Below are 23552 nucleotides of genomic sequence, written 5' to 3'. Positions count from 1 at the left end.
TATACGTCACAGCAGTTGTTACAGAAGTGATGTCAGCTTTGCAAAAGATAAATCAATGATAAAAACAGAACCACTAAAGAAAATGCACAGAAAAGTTTGCTTGTGTCTCATCAGTTCACAGTCTGTACTGCTCGTTAAAAGTGATAACGTGAAGCGCCACTGAACCTGCATACATTCAATATACAGAAGTGTGTCAGCATTCTCAATCCTGAACATCATCAAATCAGTTTGTTCCCTGTTTAGCAATGAGTATATACAAGCATCTGGCTCCTGCACAAATTCAGAATATGGAAAGGCAAATTTTCCTCCACATTGAATGGGAGGATAATAAAGAAAAATAAAGAACAGACATTTTATCTTTTTTCAGTTTAACATTCATTTTATGTAAAAAGAGAGATTGCCATTGTTTTATCATGGAGGTGGATATTGTCAAAGATAGAGACGACATAGAGACTTTAGCAGATATGAATGTTCTTCCTCGGTTTTCAGAATTTGTATACAAATAGCCCTACATTGTTACAATTATGAATATGTTTTTATTTTCAAAGTTCTTCAAAAACCATTTTTTTTTTTTTTTTTTTTTTTTTTTTTAAAGTATGAGGTCATGTTTGTTCTTTAGCCAGATCTTTAGAAGGAATTTATGGCCAGACCTTAAAAAATGTCAGCTGAATATTCCTGACTATTTTAATGCTTTGTATTACTAATAATGTTTAGTTTTTTTTTTTTGTGTTAACATTTCAGTTACAATGAAAGCATCTGCCAGGATAAATATGGAAAAAAGTTTGGCCCCTGTCAAGTTTTCCTCTGGATAATCTGGCCTCTGCAAGAAAGTAGCTGAAGAGCTCATATTTTGGTTCCACATGGAGTTCTGGAGTCACAACAATGACGTTTTTGTGGTTCAGTGCTTTTTGACCAATGCATTTCCATGTCCTATCCAGTAGTTTTTGATTACTGGATAATGATTCATTTTGATTCAGACAGATTCACAAATGAATTATTTAGACCGAAATTAACTGACTAAAATGAACAACTGGCTTAAAGACTGATTTCTTTATGGCTTGCAAGCAAGTTTTACTCTACACAAGACCAAAATCTATTTCACTGAAGTATTTCAGTGATGTTTTTATCAATATCCATGTCTGTTAAGATTTAATTAATTTCCATGTTTGTTTGTTTTTTTCCCAGGCCTAAAATATATAAATGTAGTATTCACTGGTATTTTGAGTTTTTCCATGTCCGTGGCATTCCCACTAAGGTATAAGTTGTTCAAAGGTGTATAAAAATCATTGATCATTTGTTTAATAGTCTGTTTGAATATTTGATTGATTGATCCCATTTACATTATTGAGAGTCAGATTCTCATCCTTGCATTGGGATTTAAACTAGGACTGTCAATCAATTTTTTTTAAATCAAATTAATTACAGTATATACAGATAAATTAATCAAATTAATCGCTTATCAATATTTTCAGAGAAAGGCCCCCAATTAAAAATAATTAAATATATGATTAAACAATTAGAGAAAATTATATTTAAATAATTAGAAATAGAATATAATAAATATAATCATTCAGATTATTAAAATACATTACATTATTGAGGCAGACGAGTAAAGCATTGATTGGACCAGCACTACTTAATGTGCGGCCCGCATGTGGCCCTTGTACCATCTTTTTGCAGCCCACATTCTGTTGTCAATATCAAAAATATATTTATTATATATGTATATATTGTAAAGTGTGCATTTTTAATTCTTTGTATCGCTGAATCATAGTACAGTTGGAAATAAACTGCAAAAGGTTGTAAAGAGTAAATAGTATCTGAGTATTGCTGATGTTTCATGAGAGTTGCGGTCAGTCCGCGCTCAGTATGTGCACACTTGCTGGGTCTCACTCAAATATGCACATTCTCAATCTCACATGAGAGTCATTCATCAGCACAAATCTATGTCAAACCCTTTTGAAAAGCTAAACAGAGATATAAGCTTGTCACAACAACTGGAATAACAGAATAAAATAATATCCTGATACCTGCATTAATGGCATTGAGACGTCTATTAGATCTGCGTTACTTAACAACAAAATGCTAAAGAGGGTAAAATACTGATTTGTCAATGGAGCAGTTTTGGAACAAATATTGGATACATCTCTCTTGCTTTTTTAACACATCTTCGGATTCTGTGCTGTTGAACACTCATGGTAGTTACTGGTTGACAGTGTCTTTGACAGTGAAAACAGAACTGATCCTATATCTGTTTTTGTCTTGCAATGAATGTGGTAGAAAGTAACTCTTTGAAAAATTAAAGCCAAATCATGAGAAAACTGAACTGTTATACCCCTAATTTACAGCAATATATATATAATGCTTTTAAAATAATTACTATAATAATAAATAATTAATAAAATCCAAAGCAATCCATTTTGCAATTGAATTCAATCTGTCCAAGGTAGACTTATTATAACAGCCTTTCTTAGGAGGCGCCTATGTACACGTACATTAGACTGTTTTGGAGTGTCTCACTTCAAAGAGACACTTGAAGTGTCATAAACACTTGAAGTCACGACGTTTTTAGAACACTGTGTCAAGTAAACATAGTTTGGAACTACGTCTCGAGAGCCCTGCATTTATTTTGGACCTAGTAGGATATATGTGACAAATAAGTCAGAAGAGAAAGAGAGAGAGAGAGAGAGAGAGAGAGAGAGAGGGAAAGACAGTATGAGGCAGACAGGAGGTAGCTGTGAATAAGATATCTCTCCTAGACAAACATTCTGACTTTCACAGCTGTAAGTGGTGTTGACTTAAGGTGTGACTGGTGGCTTGCGATTCTCAGGGAGGCCTGGATAATTTCAACAAAAGAGCTTTCCATCAGCCCCTGCTCGCTTCAGAAAGAACCAGACTGACTGACACATTATCAGGACAATTTTCTTCAAGAGGCGCCATGAGTGTTCTCCATGCATGCGATGGTCACACCATGTGACAATGCAGATATTTGGAGGAAAAAAGCTTTATCTTGATCTATGTATCGCAAACAAAAGAGTCCAATTTCGATTTTCTGCAAAAATCTGATTTTGACGTGAAGTTTTTCACATGAATTTTAAAATGTGGCCCATATTACACACTGGTTTGAATAGGCGACACTCCTAAACAGAGCTGCATGCATAAAACACCCTAACCTGAGACTATTTTATTTTATTAAATGTATAAATTATAATAAAAAGTAATACAAATTATAACACAATTATAAATTATTATTTACTTTATTTTAAAACTGGAAATTAAAAAAAAATATTGTAATTAATTAATTTGTTAATTAAAAAAAATTAATTTTTTTGAATGATCAATTAATAGTATATTTATTATATCTGTCTATGAAATGTACACCACAAGCCAACTGACCCTACCATGGAATTTATATTTATTATTATTATATTATTTTATTTATTTATCATAATTTATTGATCATATAAATTCTAAAACATATAAATATAATCTATAAATAATAATTATTATAATTTAATAATAATAATACATAAAGAAATATTAATACATAATATTTTAAAGATTTATTTTATATGAATAATTTAAGGAGCTCCATATTAATTAACTCTAACATCTCTGCATTATGCGACTGGACGTTTTTGCTGTCCCCCATCCTTTTCATGCCAAGTATAAGTAAAGCACACAATTATGATGAATGTCAAGTTATAACACAGGGCACATTTCCACCCTGACTGTTCATACTGAAGCCACAAGGCAAAAAATAAGATACATATCCAGATATCCAGATCAGATCAAAATTTATTCCGATTAAATTTTTGCGGTTCACACAAAATCAAATTTGGGCCACATTCATCTGCAGTCTCTTTCTCTGTCTCCGTCTCTCTCTTCAGAAAGCCATCAAAGAGGGCAAGGGCAAACATATGTTCATTGCTTTCCTAAAACTAATTGCAGTAAGAGCACTATATACGGTACATATGAATGTAAATGTAGAATTATTGCCTATTAAAATGTTCTCTATTACATTATCCCATTGCCTGCTGAGCTGAGCTGTTTTGTATTGTTGTGTGGTTCTGTTTGTATGTGGGGAAACGTAAGTCATTATGTGAAACCATTTAAATGTGAGAGTTTGAAAGTTCTCCCTGGACCACATGGGCAAATGGCTATCCCAGGCATTGCATTTTGGGCCAATTTTGGATTTGTAGCCTGGTGGTTCATTAAACATTTTAATTACTCCAAAGTTGTCATCTGTCACATCTATGCTGATATTAGTGGCCTGACCACAGCCAAGCTTCACTCATGTGAACAATAACTTGTATTTTTCATGAGTCAAAGTATTCTCCTAACTGTGGACCGCTAATTAATATGGATAATTAATATGCAAACCTCTGGCAAACATTTGCGGTGACGAGCAAGCTCATTTGCATGTGAAAATAATGAGTTGTAAATTTTGTGGAAAGTTTGCAGCAAATTTGCCATCAACTCTCGATTTTTCTAAGGGTTCCCTTACAAAAATGTGAACGTTCCGGCAAACCTTCATTGTCACCAAAGGTTTTGCTGCAGGTGCAACACTACCAGTAAAGAGCTGCAAACCTCTGGCAAATATTTGCGGCATGGAGCAAGCTAATTTACATGTAAAATAATGAATGTCGAATTTGCGGCAAGTTTGCTGCAAGTTTGCCATCAACACTCGATTTGGTAAGGATGACTACTTGTCTGGACGACTTGTCGAATACAGTATTAAAAATTATTGGTCTTTCAAGCCCTAGTGTGTTGTATAAGTAAACTGGAATACGGCAAAGAGAATGTTGTGAGTCCATTGGTGGTGATGGAGCATCACAATGATGCAGAGGAAGGTTTGCGAAAGTGAAGCTCCATCATGCAACCAAAATTTACATTTTTCTGCAACGCACTCTGACATAGGCATTCCTTCACCAATAATTTGCTGTACTGACCTGTCTTTTTCAGGCCCTCAAAATTACGCTAAACTTTCCATGAGAGCTTTCTCTTGTATGTAGGTGCCTTTAGAGTTTAATCGGACCTAAACTCTACAATAGAACTTCAGGAACAGGGTTTAGGGACCACTTATTTAGATGCTGTCGAGTCAGCTCCTGTTTTTGACACATTTCTGGATGTTCTGGAAACACAGCTTCGAAAACCCCTCATAAGGAATTCATGTTTAAGAGTACTGAAAACATTAATTTATTCTGTTAAACTTTGCTTGATAAAAACTAGTGATGTTGGTTTTTGTGGTTGAAGTGAAAGAAAGAGAAATGTCTCTTTCAGCTGGAAATCTCAGTTGGTTCTTCATCATTCAGCAGGCACTTTTCTTGCAAAGCCACATCCTGTACATTAATTGCAGTTTCCCAAGATAAGATCCCAGTAACCCTGTGTGAATCTCCCCTGCTTGGTAATGTCTGCACTGTTTGCGATGTGAACGTTTCTGTTTGCAGCCCAGAACTAAGACCTGCACCACCCCCTGTCACAATTTGCCTTAGATCTCAGCGGGTGGCCATATTTTCATTAATATTCAATTATGGCAAATTCCTTTTCCAAATTTCTTGGCAAAAACCATTTCAATATGTTGCACTGGTCTCAGATGGAAGTGTATATGCAGCCAAGCTGATACAGTAGATACACCTAAAGGGCCGAACACACATACAGCAAAAAAAAAAAAAAAAAAAAAAGAAAAGAAAGAAAAAGAAAATCACCCTCAAATTGTTCCAATCCCATATGACCAGAGGTGGAAAGTAACGAATTACAATTACTGTACAGTACATGAGTAAATATTTCTACTTTTTTTAAATATAAAAAATAATAGTACTTTTACTTGAGTTGATTAAAAATGAAGCATTCAAATTCTCTTACAGTTATTTTTCACCACAATTACAAAAAAAAAAAAAAAAAAACATAATATTTCAGATTTTTTGGGAAGAAGAAAGTGCTAAATCTTATTATAAACTAAAACGCGCTGTGCACGGCACAACGGAAGCCCGCAGGGCACAGCATCATGGGCACCGGTGTCCTCTTCTCTAGCTTCAAGACTTTCTGCCCTGTCACTATACAAGAACTGTAATACTGTGATTTTCTGCATATTTAATTTTATTCTGGAAAGGAGCCGTTCATTCAGGTACGAGGAAACTGATGTTTAACCACTGATGAAACTTCACTTGTTTTTAAGGTAGGCAATGTTTAAATGTGTCAAACATTAACACAATGTAGTTTGACATGTATGTGGGGATATCTTGTTTACTTGCAACTATATGTCTAAAACAAACTTTTAAATACCTTAGAAAGATACAATGCCAATAGTGTCTGAAATGAATGGGGACTCGGAGTAAAAATGCCACAGAAATTAACAAAAATATCCCAGAAATTAAAAATATGGAGGTAAAAAATGCCCACGCAATGAGTTCCCGTGTTTTATTAATAATATCTGATATAGTTACAATTACATACATTGCGATCTTCTTTTGAATTTTCACCGAACATTATTTTTTTTCGCCGTCCAGTTCCTCGCACCATCGCACACACAGATGGGCTATCAATCCGCATCAGTTCTGTATTGTACTGCCGTAATAAATTCCCTAACTGTTCACCCCTCTTGTTCAAAATAAACTTTCCTAGCGGGTAACACTCACGCTCACGGTGCTGTACTGTACTTCCCTGCCCTGTGCTGCTGTTTTTCTGTCTGAAAAACCTCACCCACTAGAGGCCAAAAGTGTATGAAGAATGTATAAGGATGTATACCACATGTACAATTTACTTAAAAATAATATCTCAATATGTTAAATAACCATAATGTTAATTAAGACTTTATTATTACAACTGTAATACAATAATACATATACAGAACAACCATTTTAGTGTTTGAATCAATCATATCTCTCACCAAACACTGTGTGAAATGTTTATTTTTGCCTTATTTTATTCATTTGGCATGTAGGAGTTGATAACAGTTTGCTTTATAATCTTATTCCATATCTGTATAATTGCTGCAATATCATAGAGGATAAATTTCCTCCTCTATGATATTGAATTATCTTAGTTTTGTACAGTAGGTTAACTTAATAGCCAAAATACTTGGACATACATGAATGAGAATAAACCTGAAATAGGAATGTGTTTCAGTCACAATGCACATTATGTAGTTTAGAGATGATTCAGAGACATTTAGAATGTTACAAATGGCTATTTCTATTTAAATAAATGTTGTATTCTATTTTTTTTCTCCCCAATTTGGAATGCCCAATTCCCAATGCACTCTAAGTCGTTGTGGTGGCGTAGTGTCTCGCCTCAATCCGGGTGGCGGAGGATGAATCTCAGTTGCCTCCGCATCTGAGATGTCAACCCACGCATCTTATCATGTGGCTTGTTGAGCGCGTTACCGCAGAAACATAGCGCATGTGGAGGCTTCACGCCATCCACCGCGGCATCCACGCACAACTCACCATGCGCCCCACCGAGAGCGAACCACATTATAGTGACCACGAGGAGGTTACCCCATGTGACTCTACCCTCCCTAGCAACCGGGCCAATTTGGTTGCTTAGGAGACCTGGCTAGAGTCACTCAACACGCCCTGTGATTCGAACTCGCGAACTCCAGAGGTGGTAGTCAGCGTCTTTACTCGCTGAGCTACCCAGGCCCCCATAAATGTTGTATTCTTAAAATTTTCTGTTTGTTCAAGAATCCTCTTGCAGCAATGCAGGTCTTTGGCATTTAGAAGCTGCTAGTTTAAGACCTGTGAGGAGTCTGTTTCTCAGACTAGAGACTGTAATTGACTTGTCTTTTTGTTGTCCATCTGGCCGTTCACTTCCCTCTCTATCCTGGTTAGAGATTCTTTTTTTTTTTTTTTTTTAAACAGTAATGCATGGAATAGCCTTCATCTGTCTACAAAAATACACTTCAGGAGAAAATAGAATTTCAGGAGAAATGTGTTTCTTTTGGCCTATTTTTAAAAAATTGTGATTTCTGCAAAGTAGCACAACCATTTTCAATTGTTCTAATAATAAGAAAATTTTCTTGAGTACCAAATTAGCACTTTAGAATGCTTTTGTAAGGAATAGGTGACACAGTATATGTCTGCCATCATGGGTAAAGAAAAAACTGAATATATACCACTTAAAACAATTATTTCAAACCATAATAATAATTTGCAATTAATGATTTTGGCAATATTTTTGATCAATTTAATGCATCCTTGGTGAAAGAAAGCATCAGTTTCTTTCAAGAACAAAAATGTCTTTGTGTTCTAAAAATGGAAGCGTATATACTATAATATATTTTTCATAAAGTAACTTGTAACATAATTACTTGAGTAGTTTTTTGGCAAACTACTTCTTTTACTTGAGTCATAATATTTCTCAGTACTTCTACTTGTACTCAAGTGAATTATTTATTCAGTAGCAGTACTTTTACTTAAGTAAAAAAAAATCAGTCATCTTGTCAAATCACAGTTCAGGGATGTTAGGGAATTTTCACCATTGTCACCATTCACTTTCATTGCATCTTTTTTTCCCATTCAATGAAAGTGAATGGTGATTGAGGCTGCTATTATGCCTAACATCTACTTGTAATGCAGGTTTGAAAGGAAGTCACACTGGTTTGGAACAACATGAATGATGACAGAATTTTCTGGGTTTTTTTGGGTGGTGAACTATCCTTTTGCGGGAAAAAGTAAACACTCATCTAGGACCAGACTGTCCCAAATTCCTTGCTCGGTTTTGGCTAATGGTGAATTTCAAAGCAAATTCTAAACAGGTCATGGATCAGCAGGTATGGGCAAGTTTTTCCAACACTTGGAAATGGGTAACATTACCGGAAGCCAAGTCGATGGAAGTGCCGACTGCCCAGTTTTGTGAGAGACTTTTTAGCCAAATCCTCCAGGTTGTTGGATCCTTCATCATTAACCACCATAGCCAAGATCTGCCCATTTTCCACATCGTCTACATACTGGGCCAGTCGCCTGCTCTCATCCTTGCTCCTATATGTGTCAAACCTGAACACACACACAAACATAAAAGTGGGTCACAGAAATTAATCTTGGCCGAGTCAGGAAAGTTACAGAAGCCAGCAAGCATACTTTGATGTTCTGAGAATGAATGATTATTTTGAAGACAGTGATTCAATAACAGACACCCTTTTCTGTGATGAAAAATAGTTTCAGATCGATCATCTGCAACGATGCCAACTTGGAAACGGCTTTTGTTTTGACAGTCGATTTGTAATTATTGTTCTAATTCCAACGATATTAAAACCATCAGCGGATTTTAAATGATGTACTAAAGTAACGCATTCGACTCCATCATACATAAAGTAAAAACCGTTTCATTTAAACAAACTTAAAGAGCTGAAAACCAAGCACTGACCTATCAGAGTGTAGCACCTCCCCAGTTTTTGGGTTGATGACATGAATGATGATGCCTCTGTTGCCCCAGCTCCTCTCAAAGTGGTAACTGTTCTCACTGCCTTGCCCAGGATGGAGTGTTTTGTTTAGGAACGTCCATGACAGCTTCTGTTCTCCGTGGATCTCTAATGTTCCTCCAGTTCCGACACCAATGTACTTTCGGCCAAAATAACTGTGCTGGTCATCACTGTCATCAGACCTGAGTACCAAAATGTTCAGATGGAGTAAAACACCATGTTAAACTGACTGCAGTGTTTAGGGCACTTACACATTTCAATGGCAAAGACATACACAAAAAATTCAAGGGTTTGCATAAAGTCATGTGACCAATTCAAACACTTGTTGCAGGCATGCATGCAGAGGAAAAAATGCAAAGTGCAAAAGTGACATTCCATCATTCAACCAAAAGTTGAGAAAATTGTTACTTTGGTTGCCTCACACGTAGCACAAAAACGCAGACCCCAAAAGTGACATTCTATCATGCGATAAGAAGTTGAATTTCTTTTTTTTTGTAACTTTTGCTGCATGCATGTAGCGAAAAAATGCAAAGCGCAAAGTGACATTCTGCTTTTGCTGCAAGGCAAGTGTAAAAGTAATATTTAGTCATGCTACTACAAAAGCTGAGGCATTTTTCACTTTTTCTGCAATGCACATAATGGAAAACACAAAATGCAGAGGTGATGTTCCGTCATGCGACCAAAAGCTGAGAAAATGTTTACTTTTATTGCAATGCACATAAATAATAATAAAAAAAAAGTGAAAGCGACATTCCGTCATGCGACCAAATGTTGAGAAAATTATGCTTATGCTGCTATGCATGAAAACAAAAAATGCTAAATCTGAAAGTGCGACCAAAGTTGAGAAAATTCGAACTTTTGCTGCATGCACATAGAAGAAAAAAAACAAAGTGTTATATGATATTCCGTCATGTGACCAAAGGTTGAGAAAATTCAAACATTTGCTGCATGCACGTAGAGAAAAAATGCAAAGAGCAAAAGTGACATTCTATCATGTGACTAAAAGTTGAGAATTCTAACTTTTGCTCCATGAACGTAGAAGAAAAAATAAAGTGTAATATGATATTCCGTCATGCAACCAAAAGTTGAGAAAATGTTCACTTTTACTGTAATGTACATTACGGACAACACAAAATGCAGAAGTGACATTCCGTCATGTGACCAAAAGTTGAGAACATTTTCACTTATTCTGCAATGCAAATAAAGAAAAAATTTAAAATATAAAGGTGGCATTCCGTCATGCAACTAAAAGTCAAGTAAATTTTCACTTTTGCTGCAATGCACGTAAAGGAAAAATGCAAAATGTGAAAGTGCGACCAAAAGTTGATAAAATTCTAACTTTTGCTGCATGCAAAGTGTAATATGATATTCCTTCATGCATCCAAAAGTTGAGAACATTCACTTTTTCTGCAATGCACATAACGGAAAACATAAAATGCAGAAGTGACATTCCGTCAAATTTTTACTTTTGCTGCAATGCACATAAAATAAATACAAGAAAATGGAAAGCGACATTCTGTCATGCGACAAAAAGATAAGAAAATTGTTAGTTTTGCTGCAATGCACATAAAGGTAAAACACAAAATGTGAAAGCGTGACCAAAAGTTGATACAATTCTAACTTTTGCTGCATGCACTTAGAGAAAAAATGCAAAGAACAAAAGTAACAGTCTATCATGTAACCAAAAGTTGGTAAAATTCTACCTTTTTGCCGCATGCACGTAGCGAAAAACCACAGTGTTATGTGATTTTCCGTCATGCAAACATTAGCTGAGAAAATTTTTACTTTTGCTGCAATGCACGTCAAAGAAAATGCTAAATGTAAAGGTGATATTGTCATGCAACCAAAAGTTGAGAAAATTGTAACTTTTGCCACAAATGCAAAGTGCAAAAGTGACATTCAGTATGCATCTATTGAGCAATGAGAATTTCAAACTAGCCCTGTGCTTTCCACCTCTTCAAAACACCTTTAGCAGAGCTAAACACTCCACTGGAGCTTTAGTGTGAGTGCCCTTAAATAAAGACTACTGGAGCATTTCAGCAAGTCTAAGGATTTGTCAATGCCTTTCTCTATACATACCTGCCAAAGAGAGAGATGGTGAGGTTGCCTTTGTAAGGACAATCTGGACTGCCGATGTGAAGTTCGCCTTTGTTCCCGATGAGGATGTGCTTAGCTCGCAGCAAAATGGGTCGATTGGTATCTGCTATCACAAGCTTCCCTAAAAAGCACAGAAAAATCCAGCCAAGGGGTTGCAAATCACCAGGGGTTGCAAATCACCTCTGGTTATTTGCAACCAATAAACATGCAGAATTTTTTCTAAGTCTAATTCTAGCTCTGATTCTAGTTCTGAACGTAAAAGAAAGTGTTTGCTGGCAGGGATTTTGATGGGAATTTCCCCACCAATCTCTGGAATATTCCATGCTTAGAGTGATAACTGTGATGGCCTTTGATTTCAGCATATCACAGCCCATGTTAAGTTTTGCCTTTATCATTGGGAACGTTAATCTTTGAGGCAGTTCAATGTTGCAGACATGATTGAGAGGGCTTATTAGGAAACTATACCTCCACTGAGGATCTCGATGGAATGGACGGTTGCAGAGGAGGTAAGGATGACTTTCCGGCCGTAACCGATGGTAACTTGATGGGCCTCGTTGTGACCGGGGTTCCAGGGTTGTAAACCAGGTATCTTATCTGGACAGACTGTAACACATACAGACATTTAAATATTAATTAAGTAGTAAAAGCAGGGGTGTTTGAACATTCGGAAAACCTAGAATGTTTACAACGCACAAGGGTAAAGAAAGTCAATTAACTCTGACTTTATTACAGGTCATTAATGAATGAGCAACAATACAAGAGTGTACAATGCTAGTTGGTAAAATTAATTTATTACAGCCCTAAATGAAAACCCTAATCAAAATTCCTAACATATCTAGGAAAATCAATGGTTCCCTACACTTTCCTCGTTCTGGACCCAGCTTGGTCAAGACCAGCTCCTTGGTTAGGAAAGGACATGTTGTATTTGGGTTGAGTGGGGTCTGTATTATTCCGGCAGTTCCGTACTCACTGTCTTTTTACCAAAGCGGATAAAAATAAATAAATAAAAAAACTAAAGCTGCACCATGATAACCCTCCAAACAGTTTGTCTGCTATTAACTAACTGATAAAATGAAGTCAGCAGTTCAACCACACGCAGATTTTTTCAGATTGCAGGCAAACTTTAATGTGCCATTGCATTTTGAAAGGGTCTCATTCTTCCCTTTAATGGTGTAAAAACCTCAGAGAGACCACACGCTTGATTTGAACACAACTAGGACATCTCTAGATCCAATGCAGAAGAGAATATTTCCATATCTGGGCTTTGAAATGCAAATAGAGGGTTTCACTGAGTTAATGAAATAATGCATTTTCTTATGTGTTCCAAACAAAGCCAAAGCATTTAAATGCAGCAACAATAATAGTAGTATTAATAACCTTAAAGAATGTTTTATAGCCGTTTCATAGCCAGGAGAATTAATCGGTTTCTCATGTTTATATGATTTGCTTATGTTTCATATATGTACTAACATCATCTCAGATGTATCTCCTAAACTTCCTCATACAAATTACACAAACAATTGTTGGCATACAGTAAGAGTATAAAGCTATTCAATTTAAGTGCATAGCATAGCTCAGGTAATTTGCTCTAGGGAAAATTTCATGAAAAATGTTTGAGCTCCTATTGACATCTCTGACTTTTGATTGCAGACTTTTGAGATTACTGGGTGTTTTTCCAGGAAAAAGTCTTAAGCAAAAAGACTTTTCTGCTCTCTATTTAATCTCATTGCTGTCTATAAGACAATTCCAATATGTAAGAGATCTCAAGTATGATTTTTCTTTCCTTTTAATGAAAGAATTACATTTAATTATAATTAAGAAATGATAAATCTATCATATGTTGTGAGGATGTCTGAGAAGATCCAGTGAGTTACTGTGAGGGAGTGATCTACACCAGACCAATCATAAAGTTAAAATCATAATTTACTTCAGCCATTTGAAAAATTGCTTTGGGTGAACAGCTGACTTAGTGGTCAGCTAACTGTAGGGTGGAGGGCTCTCTGAACGGAGGGTCGCACACATTCATATTATCACAATATATTATCTCACTGTTAGTAAACAACAACATGCACACAAATGAAATGAGACATTTTCAGTTTGTAATTGTTTCATATTGAAAGGCAGACATCTTTTGGTCAAAGAGTTTTCACCACTGTTGCTCTGTTCCAAAACATAGTGAGCTGCCAATGTATGCAGCATTTTAAGGTGTCATAGGCGCTCTCTAGTTGTTAAGGCTGTTCCAAGCACAGATTGATCGCACTGTGAATTAAACGACAGGAGTTTGAAAGTTTTGCTGCTGAAATCGGTCTGTGCTAAAATTTAAGCACTAATCCTAGAGGCCAAAGCTGGAAGTGCTGATGAACACATGGGTACAACTGAGCTTCTGTTTCTGGGTGAAATGTCCACAGAGTAGCGCCTAAAATGAGCTGTAATTTAGGTTGTAAATGATGTAATACAGTCAAAAAAATTAAAACCTTACCGCCAGTGGAGTAAAAATGTAATTTTTAAAGTGAAAATTAAACCTTCGAATCACACTCATCATTGTTTATGTGAACACAATTGCTTCCTGGTTTCCACGGAACCAGAACCTGTATCTTGGAGGTTAGTCACACAACACGCTATCAGTAGTCAGTAGTGCAAAAATGACTGATGGGGGATGGCGTCTGTAATTATTTCGGCAAAATGGGGTCAATTTCAGGGAAGATGAACATTCAGAAGCACATGTCGAGTCAAGTCTTTTTATAGCACTTTATTTTATTTTTTACAACACACATCATTTCAAAGCAGCTTTACAAAAAGTTATGCTGTAACAGAAAATTATGATGTAATGTCTGCAATGTCTTAAAGTCCTCACTGAGCAGTTAAATGAAAAACGTGATTGAAAATCATGCCTTAAAAACCAGTAATCAGGCACAGCTGGGAGAGCCAGCTCCCCTCTGGCTATACAGCATGAATCTAATGACAATATTAGTTATCTACAAGTCATGTATTATTTCAGTGAACTAAGTAGATGTTGGTGGGCAATGTTTAAAACTAAAGGATATTGAACTGAAAGACTGATGATTAAGTGTCTTTGAAATCCATCACGAATTGACTGCGGAAGTGCACGAGATCCAGTGTCTTTTTTTATTTGGCTGAAGAAAGCTTTAGTTTGGCTTTCATTTATTGTTTATGTATTCCATTTTAAGAGAATGATGTCTGTCCTATGACAAAGATGATGCAAGCAGAGGTGTGCTTCGCAGTCCGGCTGGAAGCTTGTGACAGTTAATTTCTGGTGAAGTCCATTATAAGTCCGAGGTGCAGGCGGTGGCCAGTGAAGTTTCCCTGAGAAAGTGAAGATTTCCAGTTTGACCATGTTGTCCAAACACTAGGCAGCATTATTATCAGAATTATGCTACATTACATGATACTTTCTTTTGTCTAAATTGTAAGATAACATTGCATGTATTCTTGTACAGAGGACAATCCTATAATGCAATGCGACAAGTGGGATTTTGGGGAACCCTAAAATTGTAGGGAGATTCAGAGTGCCCTACATGAGATATGACATAACTTTCCCTCAACCCTCATACATATCCCGAGGTTACCAGAGCCTGCTAGATCCAGCTCCGGTCCAGCCCGATGTCCACTCCCACCCCAGTATGTTGCTGTGTGATGACTACTAACTGCAGTCTGTGCCAACCAGACAGCGAGGGGGCAAATCGATGATCAGTTTCTGCATCACTTCATTCTATTATGATGGACTTATCAGAGGATGAACTGCTGCCAACTCCAACCATACAACAAGGAATGCTTCATTGGCTGCACCTTGGACTTTACCGAACTGAAATGCAACAAGCTTCCAGCAGAACTGTGAGGCACACCTCACTGACCACTGTCTGCATCAACTTCATCATAGGACAGACAACATTCTCTTAAAATGGACTACATAGACAGTAAATAAATGCCAACTAAAGCCTTCTTCAGCCAAACAATAAAGGACACTGCACCTACATGCACTTCCGCAGTCAATTCGGGATGGACTTGAAAGACACTTATCAAACTTGCAGTTCAGTATCCTTTAGTTTTAAACATTGCCTACTAACATCTACTCAGTTCAATCAAATAATACATGACTTGTAGATAAATAATACTGGCATTATATTCATGCTGTATAGCCAGAGGGGAGCTGGCTCCCCCAGCTGTGCCTGGTTCCTCCCAAGGATATTTAACTAAAATCTTATGGAGTTTTGAGTTCCTTGCCACAGTTGCTTTTGGCTTGCTCACTGGGGAGCTAAAGACAAACAGTTTTAAGGCATGATTTTCAATCACATTTTTTATTTAACTGCTCAATGAGGACATTACAGACATTAGAGCTTCATTTTCTGTTACAGCATAATGACTTGAATTGTTTGGTCTATAGAAATACATGTAGGATGCTGCTTTAGAAGACAGCTGCCTATAGACAGCGAGGCAGCTCACTAGATTGTGGACCAGAGACATTGTTAGGATGTTGTGCAGTCAGTTTTATGGGTATAGACCTAATTCACAGTAGCGCCATCTTTGATTTTTAAGGTGAATGAAAACAAGGCTGTGAGGGATAGACTTACCATCTCTTCAGTGGCACGGGTGGTATAAAGCTGTATAAAGCTCCTAGATCCCATCTGAACTTATGTTGTCTGGAGTTTTTTGTCTCCTGAATGTTCTTAGGAAGATATTTTTTCAATGTTTTGTCCACAGAACAATCCAAAAACACTTTAAACTGCAGTACAGCCTTGAAGAGACTATACGTCTATCCCTCACAGCCTCGTTGTCATTCCCGTTAAAATCAAAGATGGAGCTAGCATGAATAAGGTCTTTCTTTCTGATAAGATTTCCTGAATCTCTCCAGGACCTCCATTAAGTTACATGTCATAAACACCTCAAATATGCTAGTACACAAACAAAAAGCCCTAGAAAATGCCATTCTTCAAAATATCAAGCTTCTCCTTTACATAACACAAAAGAAAAGATGGAAGATTTCTTAAATAAAGGAACAGGCAATGAAAGAACAACAAAGGAACCATTAGATTAACCCTCAGGGGTTAACCTGCCAGCGCATCCTGCTGGATTTTTTCCTTAAAATATCTTAAAATACTCCATCATTTTTGGGCATACAGATAAGTGTAAGACATCATTAGAGAATATAAAGGGTCTACTTTTATTTGTGTACACTCACAATAACAACAAAACCTTGTGCTTTTGTAAAGAATATAAACAGGGTGCGCCTTCAGCCGTCTCTGTCTCCGCGAGCATCTTTCTGAAACACGTCACAAAAATGAACTGAAACTCTGCGTGTACTTATCAGACAAACATGAAACATATGTCTAAAGAAAGCTTAAAATGTCTACTTTTAAATAAAACAATTCAAATTTAAAACAAATATTCTGCTGCAATGTAATCTGTATGAAACAAACTGATGTACAGTTTCTCCTGGCTCAGCTAATTATCCCTAATGTGATCACACCCACCAGCAGAGAGCGCTATTCATACGGTAATGTGCTGAGGTGATCAATGCAAATGGTAAACGCCCCCAACAGTGCCTTAAAAAACATCAAGTTCATCATCAGATTCATTCACTTTCCTGCGCGTTTGGAAGATGGCACGCTACACAGGTGAGGAAGCTCCTGGATAGTGACGAAGAGTTCACATTTTCCTCAGAAGAAGAGCAGGACTCCGACGATGAACCTTTGCATTTTGAAGAGCGACTTGATCCAGCCGAGGATACAATTTCGGATGAGTAAGTCTTTACTTACATTAGTTGACATGCTATTTTATATAAACATGGACATATTTTACTAGTTGGACTATTTCCAGACTTGCCAGCCAGGATTCAGAATATTGAAATTTGAAATATGTTCTAAGAGGCAAGTTTTAGTTACATTTAAATGTTGTTTCGGCTAAAGCAGGTATTTAAATTATATGCTGTATAATATAAATTTATGTAATATGATATAAAAATAATATGAATGTTTAGATTAGATTTTAACTAGTGTTTATGCTGCCTCATTACCATCAACGAAGCTTGTGCTTGCAAATATCTGTTCGGGTGTAAATGTGTAAAAATTCTCGGTTACTGTTGTAACCTCCGTTCCCTGATGGTGGCATGCAAATTCCACTCGCCAATTCTCATTGGCCTTTTCTCAAAGATTGGAGGTGTTTGGGGCTCCCAGGAGTGACCCCTAGTGTCACTACATTAACACAACATCTTGTTCCCTCCATCAGGGAACGGAGGTTACAACAGTAACCGAGACGTTTTACACATTTACACGACACAACGTCAAGTGAGTGACAGAAGGGGAATGTGCTGTAAATATGCCCATATTAGAAAATCAGCATATTAGAATGATTTCTGAAGGATCATGTGACACTGAAGACTGCAGTAATGATGCTGAACATTCAGCTTTGATCACAGGAATAAATGGCATTTTACAATATATTCAAATAGAAAAGTTATTTTAAATTGTAAAAATATTTCACAATATCAGTGTTTTTGCTGTATTTTGGATCAAATAAATGCAGCTTTGTTGAGCAGAAGAGACTTCTTTTAAAAATATTAAAAAATCTTACAGATCTAAAACTTTTAAACGATAGTGTAGGTCTAAAGTTTAGTCTTTATGTAAAGAAAATGTATAGTCAGATTACTTCTTTTAACTTAAACTTGATTTTGTGAATGAGCTACAAACAATACATTCAATCATTAAGTCTCCTCACATTCATTCTCTCTCAGGGAAGGGTTCTTTGTCTCCTCAGGTGTGAATCACATCAATATTCATGATCATCCACGCCTCCTCACATATGGCCTTTCTAACACTAAAAGTGTCTTACAAAAGTTAAATGACTTTATTGTTTTGTATGAATGAGTGATCAGGATGGGTTTCACATAATTTCATAGCAAAAACTCTAGGCTACAAGATCCAGTTCTCAAAAGTCTTTTGAACAAATGTTTAGTATGTGTTTAGTATATTGTTTTTTCAAAAACCACGCATAAACATTATTTTCTCAAAAATACAAACATGTACATACATGTTGCTCACATATTATTGTAGCCCAGTTTGTGCTGAATACAGTGTTATCAGACTTTAGCCATTAATATGTTTTTAAGCAACTGAAAAAAGCCAGGGCCCAAAACACCCTCAGACCCCAGAGGGTTAAGCATGCCTTTAATTAATTACCCCACTCATCTCATGCTCAGCTCTCGCAGAATGAAAGAATGAAGGAAAACACAGTAGCATATAGTATCATTTCAAACAAATGCTTTTATGTGACCACTAACTAGTAATCCTGCAGAGATACACATCAATGTCATCACCAGCCTTACAAAATACGGAATTCAAGCCGCAACAAAAATGTGGAAACACATCATGCTTTGTGTTTTCAACAAAAAGCTGTTAAAATGCAGATTTTCCCACAGGATTTCATTTGCTCTTTTCCACTCTGAAAAGACATGTAAGTGCATTGCTCAAAATACCACAAACCACTCTAAACTCACATGCAAACATGTTTTCGTACGGATTTGTGCAAATGCATTGAATCATTTTGACTGCTTACAATGCAAAAAGGCACAGTTTATTTTCTTCCCTTTTTTGATATAGAAGGCTGCATGGCCTTTTGATAATTGCAACTCATGTTTACAATTATTGTGATAAGTACAAGGTTTAAGAGGAACTTCTGTTTGAATTTACAGTAAAGCTGCTTTGCAGAGTGAAGTTGAATGAAGCAGAAATGTAGGGAGAATATTTACAGGCACGTAAAGACATGGATTGCACTGTTGGGTCCTGGCTTAAAACTGAGTTATTGAATGCTGGACTAGCATGAAACAGTGGAATAAAGTCTCAAATGGCTGCTGTGGGTTTGGCAAACTAAATCCAAGAGTCTCTGTCTGTTATAAGACTCTCAGTCAATCTGTCACTCACTGTATGGCAGCAGGGATTAAGATGAGAATGGAAGGATGTCTGTATATTTTGGACAGCTACATACTAAATAACCTCTGCCTAATAAAATAATGTTTTAATGAAAATTTGTGCCATTAATAGTTTTATTATGCAGTAGCTATATTGTGTGACAACATACTATACTATATTGTAAATATAGTTATAGCATGGCCTTGAGTGCTTTATACATTTTAAAATACAGTTTACTACATAATACATCTATTAAGGACACAAATTTTCATAAAAATAAAAAAAAATGTTAGGCGGCCGGCAGCGAGCCCCTCCTCCCCTGGCGGACGGCGGCCGTTCCTCCGCATCCTGGCGGCCGGCAGCGACTCCTCTGGGGGTAAGGCAGTGGCAAGGACTCCATGACAGCACATCCCTCCTCCTTCCCAAGTTTCGGCACCAATGTAACAAGGCAATGTGGGCAAGGAGGAGGCGGGAACCAGACAAACCATCAAAATAATGTTTAATGAAAACTTAAAAAGACACAAACAAATACACACATGGCAGCTGCGTATGGCTCTCTCTCTCCCGAACTGCCGCATCCGGCTCGGCCTAATCCCTCTCCTTGGCTGATTTGGCCGGCCGTGCGCACTACCCCTTTGGCCACTGGGGGCAGTGTTTTGCATTTCGGTAAGTATAGACTGATTTTAGCTAAAGAAAAGTCAACCTACTGTTCCCTTTCGTAGGAACTCGTGCTGCATAATCGCATTGGGACACGTCCTGAGTGTCACATGGTCTGAAGCCCTTGTACAAATCATGCCTATTTATTGGCTGGTGGCGCTTAAGCGATGCCGCTAGGGAGCTACGTCACGGGCTCCATAAAAGCGCTCACTTTGGCACCAATTAGTCAGATTTTCTGTAATTCAGCACACAATCTCGTCTGGCCCGTGTTGTACCAATGACTCACGTCGAAGCAAGGATCATTATTATTCTCCCTTTTGAGTGGCAACACAGGATGGAATTTAAGAAGCGACTCCATTTTATACAGCGTAATTTCAGAGGAATTTTTATGTTTTTTTCAAACATTACAAGGTTCCGACAGGAACAGCGGCACTGTTCGAGGCTCGCAATTTCTCACCATGAGGCTTTATCCCTACTTGTCCCAGTTCCACGACCTCCAGATTGGAGCTCCCTGTGCGGGGGCAGTTTTGGTTTTTCAGCTTGTGTCAAAGAAGATTGGAGTGTGAACAGACATCGGATTCTTCCTCGTGTTTGTCGCCCTCCCCTTTAGCGAAAGTGCGAGTCTCATCGGACATGCTCTGAGGCCTAGCTAGGCGGCCATTTTCTGATGAACAAGCATGTGAAATAGTTACCATGTGTGTCTTGAGCAGTCACTATTAAAAAAAAAAAACGCTGTATGAGAGAATTCGTCATTGAAGGTAATGAAACAAATTGGCCCCTTTGTCCCTATTATCTTTTTCTGTGTCATTCTGGAAGTATTCACATGAATAAGGCAATGGAGGAGCAGTGAGCGGAGGGGATCATGCATGGACCGGTGAACCCAGCCGCAGAACGAGGGGACTGGAATGAGAGAATATTCCCCAACGGAGTGATGGCGAACCAACGCGCAAGTGCTTCATCGGTGCCATTATTCTTTCAGGATGCTTTCAGGAGATGCAAGGTATTTTAACTAGTTTTTCTTCTTTTTTTTTTGTCTTTTGCCCGTTCGTGGACCCCGCAGGCATTCTGGCGAGACAAGAGATGCGCACTGCTATCTCTGCTCGATTTTTTGGTGGTGGCATGGACGTCGCTATTTTCAGTCAGCTGTTGGATCTACACGTGATAGTTTTGCAGTCCAACCAAGCGCATCGCGTTAAGGAATACTTTGAGCTAATATTGGCTCAGTTTGGAATTTCCCTCGTTTTCCCCCGTGGCTCGCACTGGGGAACGAGTTGGTCAAGGCAATGCTTTTGTTCGCGAGGGTGTTTCACACTATCTGGGTACTATGCGTTGTTCTCCCATTATATGTTGGGACCGGTTTAGTTCTACCCCATTTTTTCAGTACACCAATTTGGGTTGCCCCAGCAATGCTTAAAGTCTATGTTACCACTGTAGCAGCTGAGCATGGAGTCCCTGTCTGTAGACATTCTCTTGTCACTTGTGATATGTGCCAGGTACGCAGGCTTATACCTTTTCATCCCATTTGCATTCTGTTTTTTTAAGAGGCGCTCTTAGGTACTCCGTTTGAGCCCTTGACAACAGTCGCTGATAAGTTTCTAACTTTTAAAATGGCCCTGTTAGTAGCATTGGCATCATTTAAAAGGGTTGGTGATTTGCATGCCCTGTCTTTCAATCCCTTATGTATGGATTTTGCACCAGGATGTTTAAAACTGGTGTTAAGACCTCATTTGGGCTATTTGCCCATGGTTGTTTCTACATAATTTCTCTCGTAGACTATTCATTTTCAGGCTTTCTATCCTCCCCCATTTGAGACGGAAGAGCATGAAAGACTGTATATGCTTTGCACAGTTCGGGCGCTGCGAGTTTATGTTGACCGCACTAGCCAGTGGCATAAGTCAGAACAGTTGTTTGTGTGCTTTGGTGGCCGCAACAGGGGTGTTTCAGTGTCCAAGCAAAGGCTGTTTTATTGGCTTACTGATGCAATATCAAGTGCTTATGAAGTGCGTGTTACCAATGCGATTACGCAGCTCAAGTTACTACGAAAGGGGCATGAAACATAACCCTGGTTCCCTGAGTGGGAACGAGATTTGCATAAGGTGGCCATACTCTCTAGCAGCTGCATAGGCTCGTGCCTTCCTGCAGAATCTCTAACTCGATGGCGCCAAAGCGAGCGCTTTTATGGAGCCCATGACGTAGCTCCCTAGGGGCGTCACTTAAGCACCACCAGCCAATAAATTGCTGTGATTGTACAAGGGCTTCAGACCACGTGACACTCAGAGTGTGTCCCAATGCAATCACGCAGTGTCTCATTCCCATCAGGGAACCAGAGTTACGTTTCATGTAACCGAGACATTTCAGATTTCACTGTGAGATGGCACAACCTTAAAAATAAGGACCAAAATGTTCATCCTTCAATCAGCACATTTTTCTAACATGTTGCTGTTAATGTCATTTTAAACATTTTCGAAATTGACAAAACAGAAAGAGAGCAAAAAACTTACCAGCCTGAGCAATGGCAAGAGCAGCTACTTTTACAATTAAAGCAACACAGATCTTCATTTTTCAGCACTGTTGGTTGGTTTGGTCCAGAGATAAAAAGGCGCGTCACCTGCAACACAACACAAACAAATAATTACTTCATTTATCACTTAGGCGAGCTGAATTAATTCTGTGCATGACTGATCGGAGGTTGTTCTTTCATAGCTCTCATGTAGATATTATGTTTCTTCTACATTGTCTCAAACGGTTTTTTTTGGGGGGGGGGGGGGGGGTATTATTATTCCTCAAGAAAAATAAATACAAACTAAAGAGAGACAATTGTTGACACACAGTAAGAGTATATAGCTATGAAATGTATGTTGATGGCATACTGTAGCTCAGATAATTTGGTGTTGGGAGAATTTGATGAGAAATTAGTTCATATTGAAATCTCTGACTTCGGATTGCAGACTTTTGTATCTTGGCAAATATGAGCACAGTCTGAAACAGTATTGAAATCTCTTCTGAAACTTCTGAAATGCTGTTTGCATCTCTTCTGAGGAGATATGTGAGATTACTGGGAGAAAATTCTGAAAAACAGATGACTTAATCTCACATGTCTACAGCAAACAAATGAAACAAATAGGATTTTCAAGAGATCTCAGTTGTGATTTTTCTTCCATATGTACATCTGTGCACGTACAAGACTATGGCCAGTTGAATGAAAAAAAATGTCATTGCGCAGATGAGAAGTTGCCATAGAAACCAGCGAGTGACATTGTCAGTTTGCCTAACACTGAATGTGGTGCACTCATGTTTTGCATTCCTTTGAAACTTTAGATATCTGAAGGTTATGTGGTTATCTTCAAAGAGATTAGAAGAGCACCAGCAATATTACTTGAACATCCAAAAAAGATCAAAGACTACAGCAGGCCGAGGGCTCAGGTACTGACTGGGCTAATAACATTCTGCTTGTT

General features: G+C 37.7%; 1 protein-coding gene across 2 annotated transcripts in view; it reads right to left on the bottom strand.

Annotated features, from left to right (window-relative positions):
• cemip (cell migration inducing hyaluronidase 1) overlaps window positions 1-23552 on the bottom strand; it is a 204304-nt gene that overhangs the window by 94575 nt on the left and 86177 nt on the right. For both annotated transcript variants that reach the window (XM_051664519.1, XM_051664447.1), the window contains exons 2-6: window positions 22599-22705; window positions 11984-12121; window positions 11501-11639; window positions 9367-9603; window positions 8817-8996 (exon numbers count right to left, since the gene is read on the bottom strand). In XM_051664519.1, the coding sequence (XP_051520479.1) occupies window positions 8817-8996; window positions 9367-9603; window positions 11501-11639; window positions 11984-12121; window positions 22599-22656 (752 nt within the window). In that variant the 5' untranslated portion in view covers window positions 22657-22705. The remainder of the gene's footprint in view (window positions 1-8816; window positions 8997-9366; window positions 9604-11500; window positions 11640-11983; window positions 12122-22598; window positions 22706-23552) is intronic.

This window comes from Myxocyprinus asiaticus, chromosome 1, assembly GCF_019703515.2.
Source record: "Myxocyprinus asiaticus isolate MX2 ecotype Aquarium Trade chromosome 1, UBuf_Myxa_2, whole genome shotgun sequence".
NCBI lineage: Eukaryota > Metazoa > Chordata > Actinopteri > Cypriniformes > Catostomidae > Myxocyprinus > Myxocyprinus asiaticus.
The sequence above is the reverse complement of the archived record's forward strand: the minus strand, read 5'-3'. Positions and strand labels throughout refer to the sequence as shown.